At 36.4% G+C, this 24,485-nt stretch overlaps 1 protein-coding gene across 6 annotated transcripts in view; it reads left to right on the top strand.

Annotated features, from left to right (window-relative positions):
• LOC127864576 (coiled-coil domain-containing protein 60-like) overlaps positions 1 to 24,485 on the top strand; it is a 58,785-nt gene that overhangs the window by 12,804 nt on the left and 21,496 nt on the right. The window contains exons 8-16 of one of the 6 annotated variants that reach the window (XM_052404310.1): positions 6,665 to 6,883; positions 8,155 to 8,259; positions 8,599 to 8,628; positions 11,412 to 11,508; positions 15,297 to 15,323; positions 17,665 to 17,788; positions 21,782 to 21,889; positions 22,443 to 22,566; positions 23,099 to 23,159. In XM_052404310.1, coding sequence (XP_052260270.1) covers positions 6,665 to 6,883; positions 8,155 to 8,259; positions 8,599 to 8,628; positions 11,412 to 11,508; positions 15,297 to 15,323; positions 17,665 to 17,788; positions 21,782 to 21,889; positions 22,443 to 22,566; positions 23,099 to 23,159 — 895 coding nt within the window. Of the gene's footprint in view, positions 1 to 6,664; positions 6,884 to 8,154; positions 8,260 to 8,598; positions 8,629 to 11,411; positions 11,509 to 15,296; positions 15,324 to 16,516; positions 16,547 to 17,664; positions 17,789 to 21,781; positions 21,890 to 22,442; positions 22,567 to 23,098; positions 23,160 to 24,485 lie in introns of all 6 variants that reach the window. The other 5 variants (XM_052404312.1, XM_052404313.1, XM_052404311.1 and 2 more) reach the window with 5 other exon arrangements.

Here is a 24,485-nt window from a genome sequence, read left to right as displayed (position 1 = left end):
TTGCCAGTCTATTCTCTGAGTACACGAGTTTTGGGTTTCAGTAAAACAAAAATTATTACCTACTAGTATTCATAGAAACAAACTTTGACTCTTAAAAAAAAATAATTTATTTGCTCTCTAAAGAAACTAATTGATTATCTACCAGAACAAACATATTTCATCAAAGTCATTTTATTTAAATAATAAAACTCATAAAGTCTGTGAGCTTTTCATTTATATTGAATTTTGTCTTTAATCATTTTTTGTGTAAAAAAAAAATAATTATTTTTCACAATTCAACCATATTATATTGATTATCAAAAGGAGTAATTAATTTGAATATTTCCCATGTATTGGAATGTCTCATAAGAAAACATTTACATGTTTGATACTAAATGCATCTGGCAAAAATCTAATCTATATGTGACAATTTGATATTCAAAATATTATAAGCAACAGCTGGTTAGGTATTTCTGTTAAGCTCTTATTAGCCACTTATAACTGTTCAGTTGTAATTCAGCAGCATTTACCTTTCACTTAGCTTAATGCGTTATTCTAATTAAAAATGCAATGATGAATACAATAGTTTCCATATTGAAATCAGGTAAAATAGGTACAAGAATGTCCAACTGAATAAAGTTTACCGTGTCATTTTGTGTCAATTTGTGCAAAAACAAAACTGAGAATGAATATTGGGAACAAGTCATGCATGTAATTTATGCTTATTTAGTTCATAGGTATAAGGTCAATGTTGCTCTAGATTGAGAATGTAATTTACCAGATTACCGGTACTTAAGTTACGCTATGGGCTTAATGCACATGCTGAAAGTGTCATTCTAGGTAAGAATGTGATGCCTGCACAGGCTAATCTGGGACGACACTTTACATACATGTGTTAAGCCCCATTTTCCCAGCGCATGACCAGATAATCCCATGCTTTGTTGGAGGCCTTACAGACTTTTGCAGAGACCGGTGTTGTCTTGTTGAGTTTTAGTGCAGTGTAAGTTGGGGTTTTACTCCTTTTCTTTTTTGCTGTGATTTTCATTGTATTTTATGGCTTACTGAATGGTTTTTGGATATATATATTCATAAAAGTAATTATATTTTATTTTATGATGTGTTTTTTTCTCACCTGTCACGAATGAGCTTATGTGACCGTGTGATGTCCGGCTTCCGTATGTGCGTGTGTGCGTGCATGTGTCCGTCAACAATTTGCTTGTGTAGACAGTAGAGGTCACAGTTTTCATCCAATCTCTATTAAATTTGGTCAGAATGTTTATCTTGGTGAAATCTGGCTTGGGATTGTATTTGGGTCATCTGGGGTCAAAAACTAGGTCACTAGGTCAAAAACTAGGTCACATAATAGGTTAAATAATAGAAAAACCTTGTGTAGACAACTGAGTTTGCAGTTTTCATCCAATCTTTATGAAATTTGGTCAGAATGTTTATCTTGATGAAATCTGGGTTGGGATTGTATTTGGGTCATCTGGGGTAAAAAACTAGGTCACTTTGTCAAATAATTGAAAAATCATCAACAATTTGTTTGTGTAGACAGTATAGGTCACAGTTTTCAACCAATGTTTATGAAATTTGGTCAGAATGTTTATCTTGATATAATCTGGGTTGGGATTGTATTTGGGTCATCTGGGGTCAAAAACTAGGTCACTAGATCAAAAACTAGGTCAAATAATAGAAAAACCTTGTGTAGACAATAGAGGTCGCAGTTTTTATCATATCTTCATGAAATTTGGTCAGAATGTTTATCTTGATGAAATCTGGCTTGGGAATGTATTTGGGTCATCTGAGATCAAAAACTAGGTCACTAGGTAAAAAACTAGGTCAAATAATAGTAAAAACTTTGTATAGACAATAGAGGTTGCAGTTTTCATCCAATCTTGATGAAATTTGGTCAGAATGTTTATCTTGATGAAATCTGGGTTGGGATTGTATTTGGGTCATCTGAGGTCAAAAACTATGTCACTATGTCAAATAATAGAAAAACCATCAACAATTTGTTTGTGTAGACAGTGGAGGTCACAGTTTTCATCCAATCTTTATAAAATTTTATTAAAATGTTTATCTTGATGAAATCTATGTTGGGATTGTATTTGGGTCACCTCGGGTCAAAAACTAGGGTCAATAGGTCAAATATTAGAAAAATATTGTGTAGACAATAGAGGTCACAGTTTTCATCCAATCTTTATGAAATTTGGTCAGAATGTTTATCTTGATGAAAACTGGGTTGGGATTGTATTTGGTTAGTCAGGTGAGCGATTTAGGGCCATCATGGCCCTCTTGTTGGTTTTGCTGTTATGTTTTTATTGCTTTCATGTATTGATTCAAGGATAAACATTCAAAGCTTTATCTATGTTTTTCATTTTATTTCTGCAATTATTAATTACCCAGTTTTTTATGTTCATGGAAAAATTCTAATATTGAAGAGATAAAGATTGTGCATAAAAGGTTTGTAGTTTTGTTCATAAACATGTTGATGAGTTTTTCAGTTGAAAGCTACATAGTAACATGATTTTTAGCTCAGTGTTTTTGGAGAAAACCCCAGGTATTGTCATAGCCAGCTCGTCGTCCGCCGTCCGCGTCGTGCTAAAACCTTAAGATTTTGAACATTGGCTCTAAAATCAAATTGCTTCCACCTACAACTTTGAAACTTCACATGTAGATGCACTTTGATGAGTTCTACTCGCCACATTTTTGGGTCACTAAATCAAAGGTCAAGGTCACTGGGACCTTAAAAAAATAAAAAATTCTGACAAGCTTTCATTTATTCTAAACTGCACCCGTAGCCGAGCGTGGCACCCATTATGCGGTGCTCTTGTTATTTCTTGGAACTGTGAAGTTATGGATGTTTAAACATATATGGTAAAAACATGTCATTGATTTGTAAGCAGTTTCAACCACTACGTGTGGGGCCATGTAAGTTCTTTATAGTGTTGTGTGACAATGTGCGTGCTAACATGACTGTGGTAGCATATATATAACACCTGACAACATAATACTTGAATAATTACAGGAAGTTTAACCTGACTACTACTTACAGAATTTTTTATTTAAACTGATTTGGTGAGGAGGCCATTCAATTGTGCACCATGCCAACCTAGGTATATACATCATGCTTGTCCTTCCCTGGATGTCATGATAGCAGACTTAAATCAGAGTGGACTCATTTATTTTAGCCTAGCTCTGGGAAAACTGGGCTTAACGCACATACTTAAAGTGTTGTTTCAGATTAGCCTGTACAGTTCTCACAGGCTATTCAGGGACAACACTTTACGTCTATACGGGATTTCTGTTTATAGGAGACTTCATTAAAACAAAAACTCCATAGAAGGGGAAAGTTTTGACACATATAAGCATGTGTGGATTGCACAGGCTAATTCAGGATGACAATTAATGCACATGCATTAAGCCCTGTTTTTCCAGAGAGAGGCTCATATGCTTTATAAAATGTAATATGTTAAAGAGAAGCAGATTCGACATTCCACCAAGTTAGAACATGTGCGATATGTTTCATAATGGTTTATAACCTTAACTCAGTAGTTTAGTCAATGAACAAAATGATGTCATACTTAAAGAATTATAATTTTCTAATTTGAATAATTAATAACCATATAAGAGTGAGTATCTCTAAACAGTTTATTGATAAAAATGTAGAACAGCTCTATAGTATTACTAAACGTGTAAAAACAATTTCTGAAATGGTTTTATATTGTGATTATTTGTTTCTTGCATGCCATGTTGTGTATCTGTTCCCCAAATAGTTTGTGATTTGACCTACATATCTTAATGAATCATTGATTGCCTTATTGGATAAAGTTCAACAATTTTAAATGTTATTACATTGAATCAATATAGATCAGCATCTGCATGATGTATGTAGCAGCAGTTGTATAGCTCACCTGGGTATGAAGCTCTGGCATCTGTTGTTGTGGGTAATCAAGCTTGAGGTCATTACCACACTTCAGGCCACACGAGGGGCTTCACTAGAGGCCATACTTTTATTCGAATTTTGATAAAACTTGGTCAAAATGTTCATATTGACAATATCTAGGCCAGGTTAGAATCTGGGTCAGCCATGCAGTGTCCTGGCGAGGTATCATAAAAGGTGAGACAAATGTTTCACCTTCATGAAAACTCATTGACATTTTCTATATTTTGTAGGCACCAGCTTTTACACTTAAAAATTAATATTTTCAACTTAAAAATGTTACAGTTTTTTTAGGTTATACACATAATTCCTAATCACTTTTAAGTGCAACTTTTTCATTTGTGTTCATGATTTTTAAAATCACCACCAGTTGTATAAATAGGGCTGCAGAGAGCATGCAACACAACTTGACTATAATCAATATATATAATATATGTTTTATTTTTGAGGAGACGTGCCTGATTAATATACATTGATAAACATATACATACAAACATGTATATCAATGGCTAAGATTGTATTGCTATATTTGAGTAAAACAATCAGATGCAAAATATCAACTGATTTGTACTTTGTACTCAGTACACTTAAGAAATGTATATTTGTTCCAGAATTTATTTCATTTTGGACCATGCCTCCTATGAATTTGTGGGTTCTACATAAATTGCTACTGAATTTGTATGCGACATCTGTGAAAAGCACTAAAGAGGCCATGTTTATGACTCCATCTTGATGACACATGGTCAAATTTTATATCTTCAAAATATCTAGGCTGAGTTTGAATCTTGGTCACTTTCAACCAAATACTAGGCCTGCAGATCAATACTAGGCCTGCAGATCAATACTAGGCCTGCAGATCAATACTAGGCCTGCAGATCAATACTAGGCCTGCAGATCAATACTAGACCTGCAGATCAATACTAGGCTTGCAGATCAATACTAGGCCTGCAGATCAATACTAGGCCTGCAGATCAATACTAGACCTGCAGATCAATACTAGGCCTGCAGATCAATACTAGGCCTGCAGATCAATACTAGGCCTGCAGATCAATACTAGGCCTGCAGATCAATACTAGGCCTGCAGATCAATACTAGGCCTGCAGATCAATACTAGGCCTGCAGATCAATACTAGGCCTGCAGATCAATACTAGGCCTGCAGATCAATACTAGGCCTGCAGATCAATACTAGGCCTGCAGATCAATACTAGGCCTGCAGATCAATACTAGGCCTGCAGATCAATACTAGGCCTGCAGATCAATACTAGGCCTGCAGATCAATACTAGGCCTGCAGATCAATACTAGGCCTGCAGATCAATACTAGGCCTGCAGATCAATACTAGGCCTGCAGATCAATACTAGGCCTGCAGATCAATACTAGGCCTGCAGATCAAATCAAAAGCCTTGTTTATATTCTAGAGACCACATTTATGATGCAATCTAAAGGAAGCTTGGTATGAATGTTTATATTGACAATTAAATGGGCCAAACTGCATCTAGGTCACATGTGTCCAAAAACTGGGTCATCAGATGAAAGCTTAGAAAAACCTTATTCTCACTCTAGAAACCACATTTATGACTCAATCTTGATGTGACCTGGTCAGAATGATAATTTTGATAAGAGGCGGTACTTTAATCAGGGTCAAGTGGGGCCAATAACAAGGTCGCGTTTAAGACTTCAACAATTGGTGTAAAGAGAACTCGTTTAAGCCCTTAAGGGATGTCATAGCCCTCTTTTTTTTCTGTAAGTGATGAAAAGAAAGAATTATGGGAGGCAATTATAATAAAAAATTGCAAATATGAGACCGTCAGGGTTCAGTCCCTTAGACCAGAACTTGTATAAGCATACACGTTTGAGGTCTGAATTGTCGTTTGCAAGTGATGTCATGATTTTGACTATTCACTGACCAAAAAAAAATAAGTGGGCAAAACCTAAGGAATGATGTCAAGATGGCATATGTAAAATTGAGCCTCTCTCTGGGAAAATGGGGTTTTTATGCATGTGAGTTTAGCGACATTTCTTTTCGCTTTTATTGTTTTTGTTTTTTTTAGGGAATTTCTTAACAAGATTCCAGTTTATACGGCAAGTGTTGTCCCTGATGTGCCTTTGCATATTGCACAGGCTTATCTGGGATGACACTACACACATGCATTAAACCCCGTTTTTCCAAAATGAAACCTAATTGTTATGTTGTCGATCTAGGTATTGGAGGCCCTATGTTGAAAGAAGAATCCTGATTGTGTGTCATCAAGTACTGTAATTCTCTGGAAAAATAGCTTTCAGTGCCAATGTGCTAAAATCAACATGTTTAATATAAATTATGGGGGTTTAACATTGATTTTAATGAGATTGTAGGCAATCTAAAACTTCAGTTCCTCCATATCTTCTGCTATGCCATGCTTGAATAAAAATACTTAGTGAACACAAAAATATGCTTATATACTGAAATTTTCATTTTTCATTTTCTGAGACAGAGAATTTAATTGTTTGAACAATTATAAGATTAAAGTTGCAATAGAATATTTAAGTAGAATTTAAAAACTGTAATAGATCTACATATTCACATACAGTTTTGACTTTTTTCCAAGTACAGAATAACTCAAGAATGATAATAAAAAAATAAGTGTTAGTCAAAGGTTTTGGGTGCATAGTCTGACATTGATGAATCTTCGGCACAAATCCCCCCCAGTCACTAGGTTGTAGATGGTCTGTTCACACTAGGCGCACTTGTCTTGTTTACAGGATGGTCCTGCAGGCTGAGGAAGAGGAGTACCAACGTGCACGCTCAGCCGTGGTGGCCTCTCAGATGACCTCCATGTATTCACGGCCTGTCAGTCAGCGGCGAAAGAAGCAGGAGACGCCCCGCCCCTACACCCCCCAGCACACAAATATATCTGTCAACATGTCCGCACGAACCGATCTCATGTCAGCAGAGAATGAGCACGAGTTTGACATTACCAAGTAAGGACTGCAGCCTTTGAATATACCATGTGTTTCCACACAGTTATGTGTTGTGTCACTTAAATAATCATACTATCAGTTTGTAGTAAAAATGACCTTTTTTCAAATTGCATCCGGAAATCATGAGAATGATAGTTGTAATACTCATAAATAACGAGCAAATAAATTAAAATTTCCTGTTATTGATCAAGAGATATGTTTATGAAACACAATGCCCCCAAAAGTATATGTCACTGTCTTTACGCTATGATGTATTTATGCTTTACAATATGTTTTGTTAAGTAAGCTGGATTATGAATGCTGCTATGTGACACTCTCCCTTATGTAAGGTATCTATCACTGTCTTTACACCAATATGTCTTTACACAATGATGTCTTTACACTTTACAACGTGCTACATGCAGTGTGCATAATTGTTTATGTGACAACCCCTGCTCCTATATGACACCCACTGTATACCTCCTTGCTATGTGACACTACTGTATACCTTGTTGATATGTGACACCCCCTATCTACCTTGTTGCTATGTTACACCCCCTGTCTACCTTGATGCTATGTGGCAACCCTGTCTACCTTGTTGCTATGTTACACCCCCTGTCTACCTTGTTGCTATGTGACAACCCTGTCTACCTCATTGCAATCTGACACCCCCTGTATACCTAGTTGCTATGTGACACCCCCTGTCTACCTCATTACTATGTGAAACCCCCTGTCTACCTCCTTGCTATGTTACACCCCCTATCTACCTTTTTGCTATGTGACAACCTCTGTCTACCTCGTTGCTATGTGACACCCCTGTCAACCTCGTTGCTATATGACAACCCCTGTCTACCTCGTTGATATGTGACACCCCTGTCTACCTCGTTGCTATATGACAACCCCTGTCTACCTCGTTGATATGTGACACCCCTGTCTACCTCTTTGATATGTGCAGCATCTGTCTACCTTGTAGCTATGTGAAACCCCTGTCTAACTCGTTGATATGTGACACCCAATGTCTACCTCATTGCTATGTGACAACCCTGTCTACCTTGTCGCTATGTGACACCCCCATCTACCTAGTTTCAATGTGACACCCCCTGTCTACCTTGTTGCTATGTGACACCCACTGTCTACCTTGTTGCTATGTGACACCCCCTGTCTACCTAATTGCTATGTGACAACCCATATCTACCTCGTTGCTATCCAACACCCCCTGTCTACCACGTTGCTATGTGACACCCCCTGTCCACCTTGTTGCTATGTGACACCCCCTGTCTGCCTCATTTCAGGGATGCACTGTTCCGTCAGCTGTGTGTTCTACATTGGATCCTAGAGGCCATGAGTACAGACCCCCCGTCAGCCATGACGCCCATCATGTCATGCTGGAGTCTCACGTAAGATACATACATGCGTTATAAATACTGCATCATTGGGCAATAAAATATTAGGTCAAACTAAGTAAATACTTTTACATAAGGCTATGCCACGGGCAACATAGTTTTGGGGTTGAAAACTCCACTATCGGCCTGGAGACCCATCACACTAGAGCAAGCTTAACTACTTCCTCCTTATCCTGAGATCTTTTGAGCAGTCACTACTAATGGCTGATTTCTTGCTTAATGTATTTATTATTTAAAACAATGGCAAAGACTTTTCTATGATTAAGAAATGTATCAATTTAAAACACATGAAACAAAATATCAACTGAGATGATGCTGTTTGCTATTTTCAAGGCTGCATCATGTTGCTCGGTCAAATGCAAGGTATTTATTCACTGCACAGCTCACTGTTGTGTTGCATGTCTTGTATAGGGACAATATTGTCATGGCCAAACAGTTCCTCTATATGTTATCTGCTGAGTTGGAGATCAACAGGTAATGTTCTTACATTGGTGCTGAACTAGCTTATCTGGAACTTGGTATATTGGTATTGGCACTTCTTATTTTCAACTTTTCACATGTCTACAAATGTACATAAACAGCTTGTGCAAAGTGAACATTCTTTTATTGTACATTTTAAACCAGGTTTTCTTCAGCTCGCATCAACAAATCTTGATACAAATTTAGAAATAGCAAGCTTGCATGGAGAGCAAGTTGAATAAATTTTGGGCATGTTGGGGAGAGACCAAGGACACTGTAAATTAAATAAATGCTCAATAACTTGCGTTTCTATGGAGATACTGTACTAAAATTTTGGTCTCTGTAGCTTTCTTGAAGATCTAGCTGGAGATGGCTTGTTGGGTCAAGGTTACTGATTCTATAAAAAGCAAAATAAACAATATTTGGTGGTTTTAAGTTGGCAATTACAAATTTAAATAAACTTATGATATAGCAAGCTTGCCTGGAGACCTTGCTTGGGACTGAATTTGAGACATGCTGGATGAAATTCACGGTCAATCTTACTAAAAAATAGAAATATAGCATATGCTAAATCAATTCAGTTTCAGAGGCACTGAAATTTTGTTTGTAAGTAGCATACATGCAAAACTGCCTTGGGACTGCATTTGGGACTGGTCTGTTCAAGGTAAAAAGAATGTCACTCCTACTAAAAAAAATTAAAAGGTGTCTGGTAAATAATTTGAGTTATGATAGGGGTTTTGCAGTAACATTTTTGTTAATGAGTATTTATCATTTAACATTTGTTAAGTCATAAAAACGTAAAAAATCTTAAAATTTGAATAATTTGGAGTGCTCATGTTGTTGATTTTTAGCTCGGCTGTCAAAACTGCACCCGCAGCCGAGCGTTGGCACCCATTGTGCTCTTGTTTAATTTTGTGACAATTAATGAATTGCGTTTATGTAGTATAAAATTCTAGACATAATAAATAGCATTGATGGTCGTGTGGTTAAGACAATATGTTTTTTAATTGAAGGTCAGTAGTTCAAGCCCAGGTGGGTTAAAATATTATGTCCTTGTTACAGTCTTCAATTCTTTTCTTTCTCGAATACTGGAGCTTTTTATTAGCAATGTTTGCTCTTTGAAAATCATTTCATGAGAAACTTGAAAAATGAAAAATTCTGTGAACAAGTTCCTTTAAGATATACTTAAAATATATGTATATATTTATGTATACTTTTTGATGTGTAAATTTTATTTCATTAATATTATAAACACGAATTAAGATTGATACTCATTTGTTTTTATTTGACCTTTAATTTTGGTGCCTTGTCTTTCCAGTCTATAATTCTATAATTTCTGATAAATATAATACTTTTCAGTATGTCTGCATGCCCACCTTGTCAGTTATTCCTTTGGTATTGATTCAATCATATGTCTAGATTTTGGTTCTTTGGTGGATGTCATCATAACCATGGAGATATTGGTCTTATGTAAAGATATCGTACATTTGTTGTCTTTACTGGTTGTGGTATCATTAAGTTTAAACTGCACCTTGTTACCCATCAGGGTCTGTGCTTTTTCTCAATAACCACTTCATATAGGTCACTTCAGTAAAATATAACAATGCACAAAGAAATGATGTTCCATTGCCTAATGTGTTGTTCTTGCTTTAGCTCTTGGCTAACAGTGTATTGCAAAGACTTAAATTATTAACACTGTTCAAGTTATTATAATGTATTTGGAACAAGCAAAGACATTGTTGTATAAGTAGTCGGCACAAGTTTGTTTATATTTTCTGTCAATATGGTGTGTTTTTGTACACTGAAAGTTGAGCAACAATTACACTTGGTCGCTTGTTAAAAATGAAGAAAACTGCTTGTTAACTCAAGAGGCCACACATTTTGTTTAATTTTCAACAACATGGATAGAACATTTGGCTCAATTATATTTCAGTTAAGTTTGGGTCAAAAACAAGATGACAAGTAAACCTAAAAGTTTGTTCACTCTCAAAAGGTGAAATTTTTGCCCAATGATGAAACTTTTTGATGATATAACCTGATTAAGTCTTGATACTTGATACACTTGATAGAAGTTTAACACTTGGTCCTGTGTGCTCAAAATAAAGGGCACTAGGTCAAATTAAAGAAGCGCATCACTAGTTTATCCAGTTGCGTTGAAACTAGCTTGGAGAAATAATAACTAGAAATGGCGTGGCCGCGTCCGACGTGTATCCCATGCCGCAGCTTTTTTTGGGGTCAGATGGAAAATCCAAATAGTGCACTGTCGCACAAATGCTCATAGCTACCATGTGTTTAAGTTTCAAGGTTCTAGTGCTAATAGTGTAGGAGGAGATAGTGGCCAGGACGGACAGACGGCGGAGATAACCACATAATCCTCCCGCTCCAATTTGGAGCTCCAATTTGGAGCGTGGGGATAATAATAGCTATGATAATATCTGGGCCGTATTCTGAATGGAATGTTGTTGGGGTAAAAACTTGGTAACAAGCTGAAAGCTTATAAACACTCTAGGTTTTAAAAGTTGCATATATCAATATCTAACAAACATAAATGGAGTTTTCATCATAATAAATGCACTGCAATTTATGGCGTGTTTATTTCAAACCCCTTAAATAGTAAACTTCATTCAAATAGGTGTTAAGGTGCAAACAAGTCATTGTGTTACTATTAATATTTGTGCTTGTGTTAGCAGTGAAATAGGTGGATCTCGTGCCCAGCAGAGAAAGCTGTTGAAAGACAAGGCAGTGGAATCAAGCTGGGAGAAGTTCAGCAAGGAGACCACTAAGGTAGGATCGCATGTACAATTTAAGGCCATTCTCCCCGCTTTTTCTCATTCAAGTTGAGCAGTTATGTGCTAGTTACTTTTAGGAACTGGTAAAAAACAATAAGATTGTCTCAGCCTTCCCTGGAAAGGGTCATTAGGTAAATTATACTTTATTTTGTTTCTTTGCCTTCTACAGACATTCAAGAATTTTTGTCATAAAAAAAAATAATTGTGAAATGCTTAAAGATCCATAAACACTCAAAATCAACAAATACTTTGTAAAATAAAGTTAACCCATACAAAAATCAGTGTTCCTTTTAGAAATAGCCAACATTTCAACGCAAGATGTGGTCCGGTATCATTGATTGAATGAGGTTCATAATACTTGTCGTTATTTTTTTTATGGGACAATATATTAAATTTGAATTTCCCACGGCGATATCCGGACATTTACGAGCATACGCAAGATTGGCTTTGGGTAGTGTCGGAAGCATGACACAGTTCTCATGAATAATCATGATATGTTATTTATTAGTGGAGCTCAAGGGAGGACGTCCTGCTATGGGATTCAGCAAGAGAAAAAAAAAGATTGCGTGCAAAAAAGAAAGTATATGTGAGGCTATACATAACTTAATGGAACTTTGTCAAGGAAAGCATGGAGTTTTCCAATGATTTTAAAATTGACCATTATCTATTATTATAGTGTCTGGACCTAATAAAAGAACAGGCAAGTGCGCTCCAAATTATGCAAATTAAAGCGAACCTTGGCTAAAGATCACCCGTAAAAAGAAACAAGATGACATCGTGAAACAATTATTAAATGCTAAAAGTTACAAAATGTTTGTATTTTAATGTTTTCACACTAATGTTACTTATTTTAGGGTCTTCCTATTGCAATAAACCAGTGCACTGTCCGTCTGTAAGTCTGTCTGTCTGTCACACTTTTTGTGTCTGCTCTCTAATTCAAATAATTTTCATCCGATCTTTACCAAACTTGGTCAGAAGTTCGAATATGGGTCATGCCAGGTCAAAAACTAGGTCACTGGGTCACTTAGTGCATTTCAAGGATTTAGCATGGTGTCTGCTCTCTAATTGAAGTTATTTTCATCTGATCTTTACTAAACTTTGTCAGAAGTTGAATCAAGACAATATCTAGGACAAGTTCGAATATGGGTCATGCCAGGTCAAAAACAAGGTCACGGGGTCACTTAGTGCATTTCAAGGATTTAGCATGGCGTCCGCTCTCTAGTTTATGTGGCTTTCTGATTTATTTTGATATTCTAAGACATTTTTATGTCCCCGAAGGAGGGCATTATAGTGATCGGACTGTTCGTTCGTCTGTCCGTCCGTCTGTCCGTCACACTTTGCGGTTAGATTTTGGAAAATGCTCATAACTTCTATGTAGCTTGAGATAGCAATTTCATATTTCGCATGCATGTGTATATGGACAAGGCCTTTCCATACCCACACAAATTTTGACGCCTGTGACCTTGACCTTGAACTTAGGGCCGCATTTAGGTTCGAAATCTGCGTTTAGGATTCGAAAAAACTCATAACTTCTACCAAGCGTTTATTGGGGGCATAAGTCATCCTATCGTAACAGCTCTTGTTATATAGTATTATAGTATTGGGCAATATTTATGGATAATTAAGCTATCACTCAAAGCTGTTGAGTTGTGTGTGTTTGCTTGCATATTGTAATGTTTGGTATCACTCAAATGTACCATTTTACACATTAAGTTGATTGATTTCAGAAAGGACAACCAACATTACTGCGGGTTACTATAAACCCTGTACCCCAAACCTTACAGGTAGCCCCATGAACACAAATATTTGCAACAGACTGTGATTTATTCAGTCATGGTGACAAGCAGTTTTGATTGGTCAATCATGGGGATAGGCAGTTGTGATTGGTCAATCATGGTGACAGGCAGTTGTGATTGGTCAATCATGGTCACAGGCAAATGTGATTGGCTAATCATGGTGACAGGCAGTTGTGATTGGCTAATCATGGGGACAGGCAGTTATGATTGGCCATTCATGGTGACAGGCAGTTGTGATTGGTCATTTATGGGGACAGGCAGTTGTGATTGGTCAATCATGGGAATTGGCAGTTGTGATTGGCTAATCATGGTGCCAGGCAGTTGCGATTGGCTAATCATGATACCAGGCAGTTGGAAATGGTCAATTAAACAAAAAAAATGTTATGATTGGTTAGTTATAGTCCATGACTGTACGTACAAAAAAAGAAGTATATTTCACATTTCTGACTGTCACTTGGCCAATTAATACTGTTGATGGTATTGGATATCCTAGAAACTGACACTAGTGGGTTGATGGTGCACTGATTGTGATACATATATCTATATATACATCCACCTGGTTGGGGTGGTGTTCAGATAACAGTGTTCTTGTTTTGATCAAGTTAGTAGGCATAATTATCACATTCAGAAGTGCTTAAATACATTTACAGTACATGTTAAAATTCTAATCACTGTTTTTTTTTTGGTTGTTGTCTAATCAGAGAAGCCTCTGGTCTAATTAAAACTTAATTTTGTTATTTAAGCATTTTTGAAGGGAATTGTTGAAAGTATATATGTGTGCCAAGCTAACAGTTTTGAATCTCAACCACAATGGTTTTATTCATTGTATTAACATGAACTATAAACATTTGCAACTTATTAGTAATAGTGATCAGGGACTGTATGACTTTACACATTTAAATGTAAGTAGATCATTCAATTTAATAAAATTTAATATGATGATCTATTGTAAAGATTACTTATCTGAAACTGACATTTACGCAGGAAAATATTAAAACATAATCGTTAATTTTAGTTTCCATACTTGTATCAAGTTCAATCGATTAAAGATTATCTCAAGAAATATACTATAATTGAATCATTTACTTAGTGAAACTTGTTAAGAAACAAAACCCTAATACAAGTATTGGAAACCATTAAAATTCTTAATACCGGTACATAAGAAATAGTGCATGCAGACTTTTATAGGCCGCCTGTCATTATAGAGAACAATCAGCAAAAAACTGTCATATGACATTGTGACAACTTGTGAAATATTTGTGCTGTTAAGTTTGTTACAAAGGTTACAAACTACTAGAGCTGATCAGGTTTTAACACAAAATAATGCCCAGTGCCACTGAGGACATTCCTATTTATTTTTTACCCCTAAAAAGCTTTAGTTGTAAAGTTGTATTTTTTATGAGAGTTCGTGAATATTTAATTTATGTAGGCAAGCGCTATTCGTGTGTACCAGCATCTGTTGGAAACATTTGATGCAATTGTTCTAGCCCAACTTTCATAAGAATGTGTTTTAACCTATTTATTGGGATTGTATGATGTTTAGAACTAGCAGACTAGAGACTGGAACATTTCAGAATCATTTGCCTGGGAAGAACCAATTCTTGTGTCTTATTATAACTCAGTTGCTTCTAAGACTCAAACAGACCTATTGTTCTGATCCTGGAGTAGACACCATATCCACTACATGACTTTAAGCATTATACCTTTCCCACTCAGATGCTCAGTGATAATGGCTCTATGCTAACAGTATTAAACCAGAACAGCCTGCCAGTAACTCGCACACTGTTCAGGTAGTATGCTTTTTGCTGCTCATCAATATCTTAGGGTTGGAAATGAAGCCTTTAAAACTTGTTCTTTTAAGAAAGGTCTTGAATAGATTTTTAAAGGGACAAAAAAGGGATCAAAAAGTGAATCAGAGCAATAAAGGGTTAAGTTTGCTGATGCTGCTTCTGTGACATGTTTATCCATTGTGTTGTTTATTGCTCAGTCGAGTCACCAGGTGTTTCTGGCCAAGGTAACATGCAGTATTGTCCACTTCCTACTCCTGTTCTCTCATAAAACACCATAATATGCATATATTCATCTCTATGTGACTTACGTATTTACTTCACTGTTATTTTACGCCTTCACATATTTGTTATTGTATGGTGAACTGGATTTTGTAGACTTGTATTGAGGCTTATGTCTTACTAACATTTTGTTTTGGTATGTGGCATTATGTTATTGTCCCCTACCGGTTTCACCGGAGGGGACTTATGGTTTGCGCTCTGTGTGTCTGTCAGTCTGTCACACTTTTCTGGATCCTGCGATAACTTTAAAATGTTATCAAATTTTTTCATGAAACTTGGATAGATGTCAATATGGACATTATGCACGTCATTTCTTTTTGTTCCTATGTCAAAAATTATGGTTGCTATGGCAACAGATATATATAAAAAAATCTGACAATGGTGGAGCCGGTAGGGGACATATATTGCTTGGCAATAGTCTTGTTGTTTATTTATGTTTCCTTGTATCCCTTATGTGGTTCTATGTGTTCTCTCTTTACCAACAAATCCTAAAAATTGACAATAACATGCCTGCTAATATATTATGATACACGCAAAGTTTTTACAATAACCATTTCTTTAGCAAGAATCACCAGATTTGTTTATGGAATGGTGAATTTTAAAGGGACTTGTTTACAAATTTGGGCATTTGTTTTAAGTATGTCAGTAAATGCCTTCAATTGCTTTATTTTATCTGTTTAACTCCTAAAGCTTAATTACATTAACAATAGTTATTTATGAATGAAAAAAAAAGAAAAATAATGTACCCAGTTTGCTTTGTTTTAAAAGTCTCAGCCGTTTGCACAGTAACAAAAATAAACAGTTGTTTTATACTTGGTTTTTGTTTATCCATTTGGGCTACAAAATATAACAAAAATAACTCTAAATAATTTCAAATGATTATTCATAAACAAAGCTGTTTTTTTCTGTATGAGTCAATGTCAATACTGTTATTTTGCTTCCTTATTAATGTTTTTTCTATTTTTTGAATCTGTGACCAAAAAAATTGGAAAATTGTAACTCGACAATCTTTGAGCAAGCTTCTTTCATGCAAATCTGCCAGAGGTCCTCTTACTTGTGTAGTATCAAATTAGTGTAGGGCTGATTGTGTCTGTTTGATAACATTAAACATTCGCTGTGTTTAATACGTGTTCTGTAGATCAAGCCCAACATATTTAATATTGCGATGGTAAACTTTTTTCCAAAAAAAATTAAGCCTGGAAAACAGGGCTTAATAAATGTGCATAAAGTTTGTTTCCAGATTAGCCTGTGCAGTCTGCTGAGGCCAATCAGGGACAACACGTTTAGCCCTAACTAAGAGACTTCTTGTCAAAAATTCCATAAAAGTGGAAAGTGATGTCTCTGATTAACCTGCTCGGATTGCCCAGGCTAATCTGGGACAACACTTAACACACATGCTAAAAATAAGTCCTGTTTTCTCAAAGCAGAGCTCGTTTGTTTTATATTGTGTGAGCGACAGTGCAGACAAAGCTGTTGAGCACATTTAGTATGTTTTGTTTACGACTTAAAGACTTCATAATTATGGAAACTTTTGAAGTTAAAGTTGATAATAATGTGTATGATTAATATGCAATATTTTCTATTTCTAAGGAAATTGAATGACACTGTTAGATATAAGAAATATGGGGGTTTATAGAATAGAAAACATTTAGCAAATATTAAAAGCAAAGCAACCAGTTTGGAGTGGAGCTCAATAGTTTTTTGCTGTTGTTTTTTCTTACTTTTATGCATTTTTGTTAGATTTTATGTTGTAATTTAGTTGTTATTCAGCCCCTGCTGTAATAATGGGTTCTATTGTGAAGTGGTATATTTGTCTGCAAACAGACTGGATAAATTCATGGGAATTGTGATTTTGTAAATATGTAAACACTACCACTTACCTATAGGTTTGTTCTTGTATATCAGCTCTGGGGTTGAAACATTGTTTGGGGTATTGAATTATTAGTTTACTTTTTTTAAGTTATAGTTATAATTGTAATGATGATATAGTTGAAGCAATATTGTGCATATAAAGTATACTGTTTGTATCAAGTCATGAACCTTAAGTAGCTTTGCTGCAACATAAATCTGAAGTACCTACTTTGCATTGCAACAAAAAGTGTAAGCATATCATTTTGTGTTTTAATGTGGTAAAATTTTCATACACAATTATTCATATAACCATGTATTTTATTTGAAATTTGACTTATAATAGGAATACCATTTCTTGTTTTTAATTACTTCCCCTGGACCTGTGTCTACCTAGCTTGTACATGTTGACCCTGGTTTGGTCACTGTCCTCTTAAGGTGGGTAAGCGGCTAAGTGCGGCGCGCGGTACTCGTGGAGCACATGGGCGCCGACAGCTCCATGTCCCCGGGAGAGGGTCGGCGCAGTCCTCTGCAAACGCCAGCCAGCTTGGCAGCTCTCAAGGTATGGTATCCGGGGTAGAAATGAAAAACATTTAACAAAACAAACAATATGATACCAAGTTGCAGTACATCTTAGACACAAAAAATAACAAAAACAGCTAAAAATGATTTATACAAATGTATTTTTACAAGTGCTAATGATGTCATGACATAAACATTTGCCCAAAACATGCAGATTCATAGCGATTTTATTTTATTTTTGTACTTTCAATCTGGGGCACAGAAGTATTTTAAACAGAAAAACAGTTTACTGCACTATCGTTTTGATATATATCAGACTTGTCAGGAAGAAAGAAAAAGCAGATTGACAAGCTTATTTTATTCTGAACCTCACCTGATATGTAACAAAACGATAGAATAACGATGTTATTATCTACATACCAGAAGGATATGGTAATTTTATTCTGGTGGTGTCACATAGCAATTTATTTAGAGCTTGTTGTTTAGCTGCAGATATTTGTTCCTCTGTGTCGACGCTCCATGCCATATTAAACCCAGCAGTCCTGCTCTTTTTCAGAGCCTAAGCTCGCGTCTCTTCTCAAGCCCGTATTGATAGCCCCTGATAGCGCCTCTAAAATGGACCCCAGATCGCGTGGTTCAGCAACAAGCCCAGCCCCCGCTGGCCACGTCCCTGCCTCTGTGGCCCCCACCCCTGACTTGACCCGAGGGTCCTCAGAAACCCCGGAGTCTGGTCACGAGTCTCATTACACTGAGTCACATCCAGACCCCCCTCAATCCGCTGGATTTATCTACCAACACAAACCATTTCTCCCACATGATTTGTCCAACAATGCTAAGGATAATGATGATGATTCAAATACTATCAAGAACAACCGTCCTATGATAATAAAGACAACTGAACAGAAAGAACATGGTCAAGATAGGCTTTTCAATGTGGTCAAAAAGTTGTATGAAGGACGCAGTTCCCTTGTCCGTGGCTCCCTTATGGCATCTCTTGGTGCTGGGGCCAGTGTTGGAAAAAAAGGAGGTAGGCACCCCTATGCTCCCTCTTTGGTGATGATGAATTCTCCCCCCCCCCCCCCCCCCCCCCAGTGTCCAATTTCACTTTGTTCTACTTTCACTGCCTGTTAACATCCGTTTTGTCCATATCACCATCCGCTCATGTCAATCTGAGTGCATTATGTGTTTGTGCCCATACTACCATGTTTTCATTCTACTGTGTGTTCTTATTACTTAGTTTTCAAATCAGTTAATGCTCATAAAATTTCGACCTGCAATGGCAGATACCCCATCACATCAGTACCCATGTAACAAATTCACGGGCCTTTATTAACTACTGTATTACCAATGTCACCTCTAACACGTCACAGACCTTGTGTGAAATTTCTAAACAAAAGGTGGTCCAGTGACAGGCCACAGAGTAATCTATTCTGGTGCTTCAAGTACCAGCTATGATAGCTTTAATGAGCCGTGCTCTGGGAAAACAGGGTTTAATGCATGTGCGTAAAGTGCAATCTGCACAGGCTAATAATGTACAATAATTTTCTTTTAAAATGGATTTCTACTTAGAAGACACTCCATTTAAATGAAAAATACCATAAAAGTCAAAAGTGTTCTCCTTGATGAGTCTGTGTGGACGACACTTTTCCAGAGCGACGCACAAATCTAACTTAAGTTACCGCTTAAAACTGCAATAATATTATTGTTTTGAACATTGAAGGAAGTCATAAATAAATGTCACTACACAGTGTACTCTCGAAAGGTGACATGGTATAAACACATTCATAAATTCTGAAATGTCAATATCTCAGACACAGATGATTTTTTCGAGTTACTATGACAATCTATTTACATGTTGTCAGTTAAGTCAACATTTACTACAGACAAACTGTTCGTTACTATGGTTTTGCAGCTTGACAAGCTTTGGTTAAGTATCACATACAAACATTAAAAATACTGTTACATACAGTTTTTCATAATATTTAGGATTTGTATGTACATGTATTATCTCTGAATAATATCTGTTTTACATGATGATGGCTATACTGCTTTGCAGATTTCCAAGAATCTTTACAGCAATGATTATTTGGTGATATTCTTTCAAAGATGTTCTAATTTTCCATACTGCTACATAATTTGGTCACCAGAGCAAAAAAAACAACTTTGCATGTTAAAATTCTTTTCTAAAACCTCATGTGTCAGGGTTTAATAATTCAATAAGTTATTTCAAATCATGTCCCTGGGGTCAAAACCTCCTATGTCCCATTTGTGATATGCTTAATGTAGATGTCTTTAGTAAATATATGTTTAAAAATTATTTTCTTAAACTGCTAGAGGCAGAAATTCCTCCGAGTCATGCCCCTGGGGTCAAAACTGACCACACCACATGGAAGTTTCATAATTGCTATGGACTTATATAGTAAATTAATTAATGTTATAAGACTTAGGTAGTAAATAACTTAAATTCTTCTTGTCTATTTGTTCAAATCATGTCCTGGGATGAAAACTGCAATTACAGGCCTTGACATTTGGTATACAACATCATGCCCCTGGAATCAAAGTTGGCCATGCTCCAGTGCTGACATAATTAATATAGACTTATATAGTTAAATGTCTCAAACTACAATGGTCAGAGGTCTAAAAAATGTGTCCACATCCCAGCGGTCACATGATTAATATAGACTGAAAAAGTAAATAACTTACACTTTTTTTGTATCATCAGATGGTGGTACTGTAATCTGTTTATTCAAAACATGCCCTTGGGTTTTAAACTGGCCACACCATGATTTATAAAGACTTGTACAGTAAATAACATACACATCTTCTCACCTGAAACAGCATGGCTTAGATGTTCAATATTTGGTGTGTAACATAATTGAATATTGGCTCTCTACAGGGCTAAGTGAAAACCTGCCCCTGGGGTCAAAACTTGCCACACCCCAGTGATCATATCATTTATACAAACTTATGTATAATAAATAACTTTTAAAATCCCTGCAACAATAAGGCCAAGAGGTGAAATATATGGTATGAAACATCATAAAGCAATCTTATAAAAAAATTGTTCAAATAATGCCCCCTGGTTTAAATTGACCCTGTCTGGGGATGTGAGGATGAAATGTTTTATATAGAATTATATAGCACAGTAACTTTAAAAAAACTTCTTCATTAGTAATATTGTCCAAATCCTGACCCTGGGTATAAAACTGGCCATGCCCAACTACACAGGTGAGCAATTTAGGGCCATTTTAGCCCTTGAGTTCGGTTATTTAAGTCACAGTCTATAAACAATTTCAGAAGTATAAATGTTTGCATAAAATGTTGAACTGATGCAGTAAATTATTGTTTGTAAGGTCAACTGTATGTATGTCTTGAGGAGTGTCTTGCTTGACCACTGGGACTGTGTAGTTGTTGTTTTCAAATAACCAAGTAATCTATATGATCCTCACTCTAGGAAAATGGGGCTTAATGCGTGTGTGTAAGGTGTGGTCCTAGAATAGTCTAATCAGGGACAACACTTTGCACCTAGACTGGGTTTTTATTTAGAAGAGACTTTCATTTAGACGAAGAATTCCATAAAAGCAGAAAATGTAGGTTCTGATGAGCACATGCTTATCTGGGAATTCACTTTATGCTCATGCATTAAACCCCATTGTATCAGAGCACGGCTCATATTTATTGTTAGCCAAGAAATATCCCCTTGGTAAGAAGTGCACACAAAATAAGATTTTGCTAGTTTTAAGCCTTGTGGCATGATGATTGGTATTCATTGATGGATGTTTTACAAGATCTTGCTATGCTTGCATCTCTGAAAATGATATTAATAAGTGTCTATGTATAATACCATTGGTGTGATGTGATGTAGTTTCATAGTTTTGGCATTCGGAATCTTAGTGAACATATATAACTCTTGTCGCATTATTTATTCATGATCTTGGTTTGTTACATGCTTATTATTTTTGGCAGTGTTCATTGTTGTGATGATTGTTGTTGATGTTGTGGGTGACAGCCAATGTGTTGTTGCATCCTGCAGGTTTGAACTCAGGAGGCGGCCAGGTGGCGTCCCTGGCAGTACGTAACCACGGAGACGAAGGTCTGTCGACAACAGTGGAGCAGGAGGAGGACCCAGCAACTAACCAGAGTGAGTACCACCATATGTAACCAGAGTGAGTACCACCTGTAACCAGAGTGAGCACTGCCATGTAACTAGAGTGAGTACCACCATGTTACCAGAGTGAGTACCACCATGTTACAAGAGTGAGTACCACCTGTAACCAGAGTGAGCACTGCCATGTAACCAGAGTGAGTACCACCATGTTATCAGAGTGAGTACCACCATGTAACCAGAGTGAGTACCACCATGTTACCAGAGTGAGTACCACCATGTAACCAGAGTGAGTACCACCATGTAACCAGAATGAGCACTGCCATGTAAGGAGAATGAGTAAGACCATGTAACCAGAGTGAGTACCACCATTTAACCAGAGTGAGAACTACCATGTTACCAGAGTGAGTACCACCATGTAGCCAGAGTGAGTACCATGTAACCACAGAAAGAACCATTAGCACCAGACTCTATTATATATTACACAGATAATGCTTTTAAACCAAGAGGTTGCTGTTTTATATGATTTCAAAAGCTGTTGGTTGACAAGAATGAGTTTATGAGTATAAGAGTGATATTTGTGTTACAGGTATATTCAAGTTCCTCGATGAGTACTATGAGAGTCTTAAGAAAGAGGAGGAGAAGGAGAAGCAGGCAGGGGCCCGGTCTCCTGCCTCCACCCCATCCTCCTCTCCTACACCTGCCAGCAAACAGTATGTAAACTGGAGGGTTCCTTGTAACACGAAATCTTTTTTTTTTGGTGTTTATACATTAATGGTGTATTCTGATCGTCAAATTTGCGCATGCAACCTCTTTTTCATGCCCTGATGAAGTCACTCTGTATGCAAATGAAATAGTTCGGGTTCATTACATAACAATTTTGTCAAGTCCACTCGTGGCATGCTTGATATAGAAGTTACAATCATTGACAGAATGTGCATGTGTGCATTTTATTATAAGCTAAAGTTATAAGCTTGAAAGTGTTTAAAGTATTGTATGATTTTTACAAACATGCCATTGTCCCTATTTCGGCAGGACAGTCCTGCTTTAAGCCAATTTTTATGCTGTCCGGATTTGTTCATATCATTTGAAGGATGTAATTGAATTATATGTGCGTCATGAACTCTTAATTGCTGTCAAAATATGTGACTAGAACTTATGTTTCCTTATTTTGTTTTTCTTAGAAATGTTCAAATTTAGCTGTTAAAATAAAAATTACAATTCATTGTTATTTCTTGTGTGTAGGCAAACAGAAGAAAAGAAGAAAAAGAAAAGGAAAAAGTCCAAAACACGGGAGGAATCAGCTGTAAGTTCCATATCAGTATACATATACCTGTATAGCAAGTAGCATGATCTAGATAATAAAGACAAGAATTTTTGTATTGATAGATACATGTTTCCTACATCAACTGTTCCTGTGTTTCAGCCCTGCACTGTAGACCCATCAAGCAAACACTAAAATGAGCCACGCTCTGGGAAAACAGGGCTTAATGAATGTGTGTCAATTGTTGTCTGTCCCAGTTTAACCTGTGGAGTCTGCAAATTCTAATCAGGGACGACACTTCCAACTTTTGTTGACTTTTAGTTTAAAGGAAGTCACATCTAATTGAAGGTCCAGTCTAGACAGGCAGTGAAGTGTCGTCCCTGATTAGTACGTTGCTGACAGCACTGGCTAATCTCGAAAGATTTATGAATAAGCCCCATATTTCTCAGAGTGGGTCCAAAATGTATATAGAAGGCTAAAACTTGCTCCTGCTAAAATATGTATTTGAAAGTATGAAACTTGAATACAATTGAACACGTGAACTGTTTTGTGATAACGTCAGAAAGAATTTAAATAATAACCTTGGAAAATTCCTGTATTTGTTGGTAAACAAGTACATACTTCACAACAACTAATGTCTTAAGATAAACCAATATACAACAAAACTAGTGTATTGTCCATTGCATAGACGTCCCATGTATTAAATCAACTGACATGTTTAAGAAGACTTGTGGTCCTTTCTGTAAATACATTTACAGGTTTCAGAAGTCTTGTGGTCCTTTTAATAAATCCATTGACATGTTTCAGAAGTCTTGTGGTCCTTTCTGTAAATCAATTGACATGTTTCAGAAGTCTTGTGGTCCTTTCTATAAATCCATTGACAGGTTTCAGAAGTCTTGTGGTCCTTTCTGAAAATCCATTGACAGGTTTTAGAAGTGTTTTGGTCCTTTCTGTAAATCCATTGACATGTTTCAGAAGTATTGTGGTCCTTTCTATAAATCCATTGACATGTTTCAGAAGTCTTGTGGTCCTTTCTGTAAATAAATTGACTGGTTTCAGATGTCTTGTGGTCCTTTCTGTAAATCCATTGACAGGTTTTAGAAGTGTTTTGGTCCTTTCTGTAAATCCATTTACATGTTTCAAAAGTCTTGTGGTCCTTTCTATAAATCCATTGACATGTTTCAGAAGTCTTGTGGTCCTTTCTGTAAATCAATTGACATGTTTCAGAAGTGTTTTGGTCCTTTATGTTAATCCATTGACAGGTTTTAGAAGTGTTTTGGTCCTTTCTGTAAATCCATTGACATGTTTCAGAAGTCTTGTGGTCCTTTCTATAAATCCATTGACATGTTTCAGAAGTCTTGTGGTCCT

The sequence above is a fragment of the Dreissena polymorpha genome, chromosome 1 (genome assembly GCF_020536995.1).
Source record: "Dreissena polymorpha isolate Duluth1 chromosome 1, UMN_Dpol_1.0, whole genome shotgun sequence".
NCBI classification, from domain to species: Eukaryota; Metazoa; Mollusca; class Bivalvia; order Myida; family Dreissenidae; genus Dreissena; species Dreissena polymorpha.
Note: the sequence above shows the minus strand (reverse complement) of the source record. Positions and strands in the feature narration are given on the sequence as shown.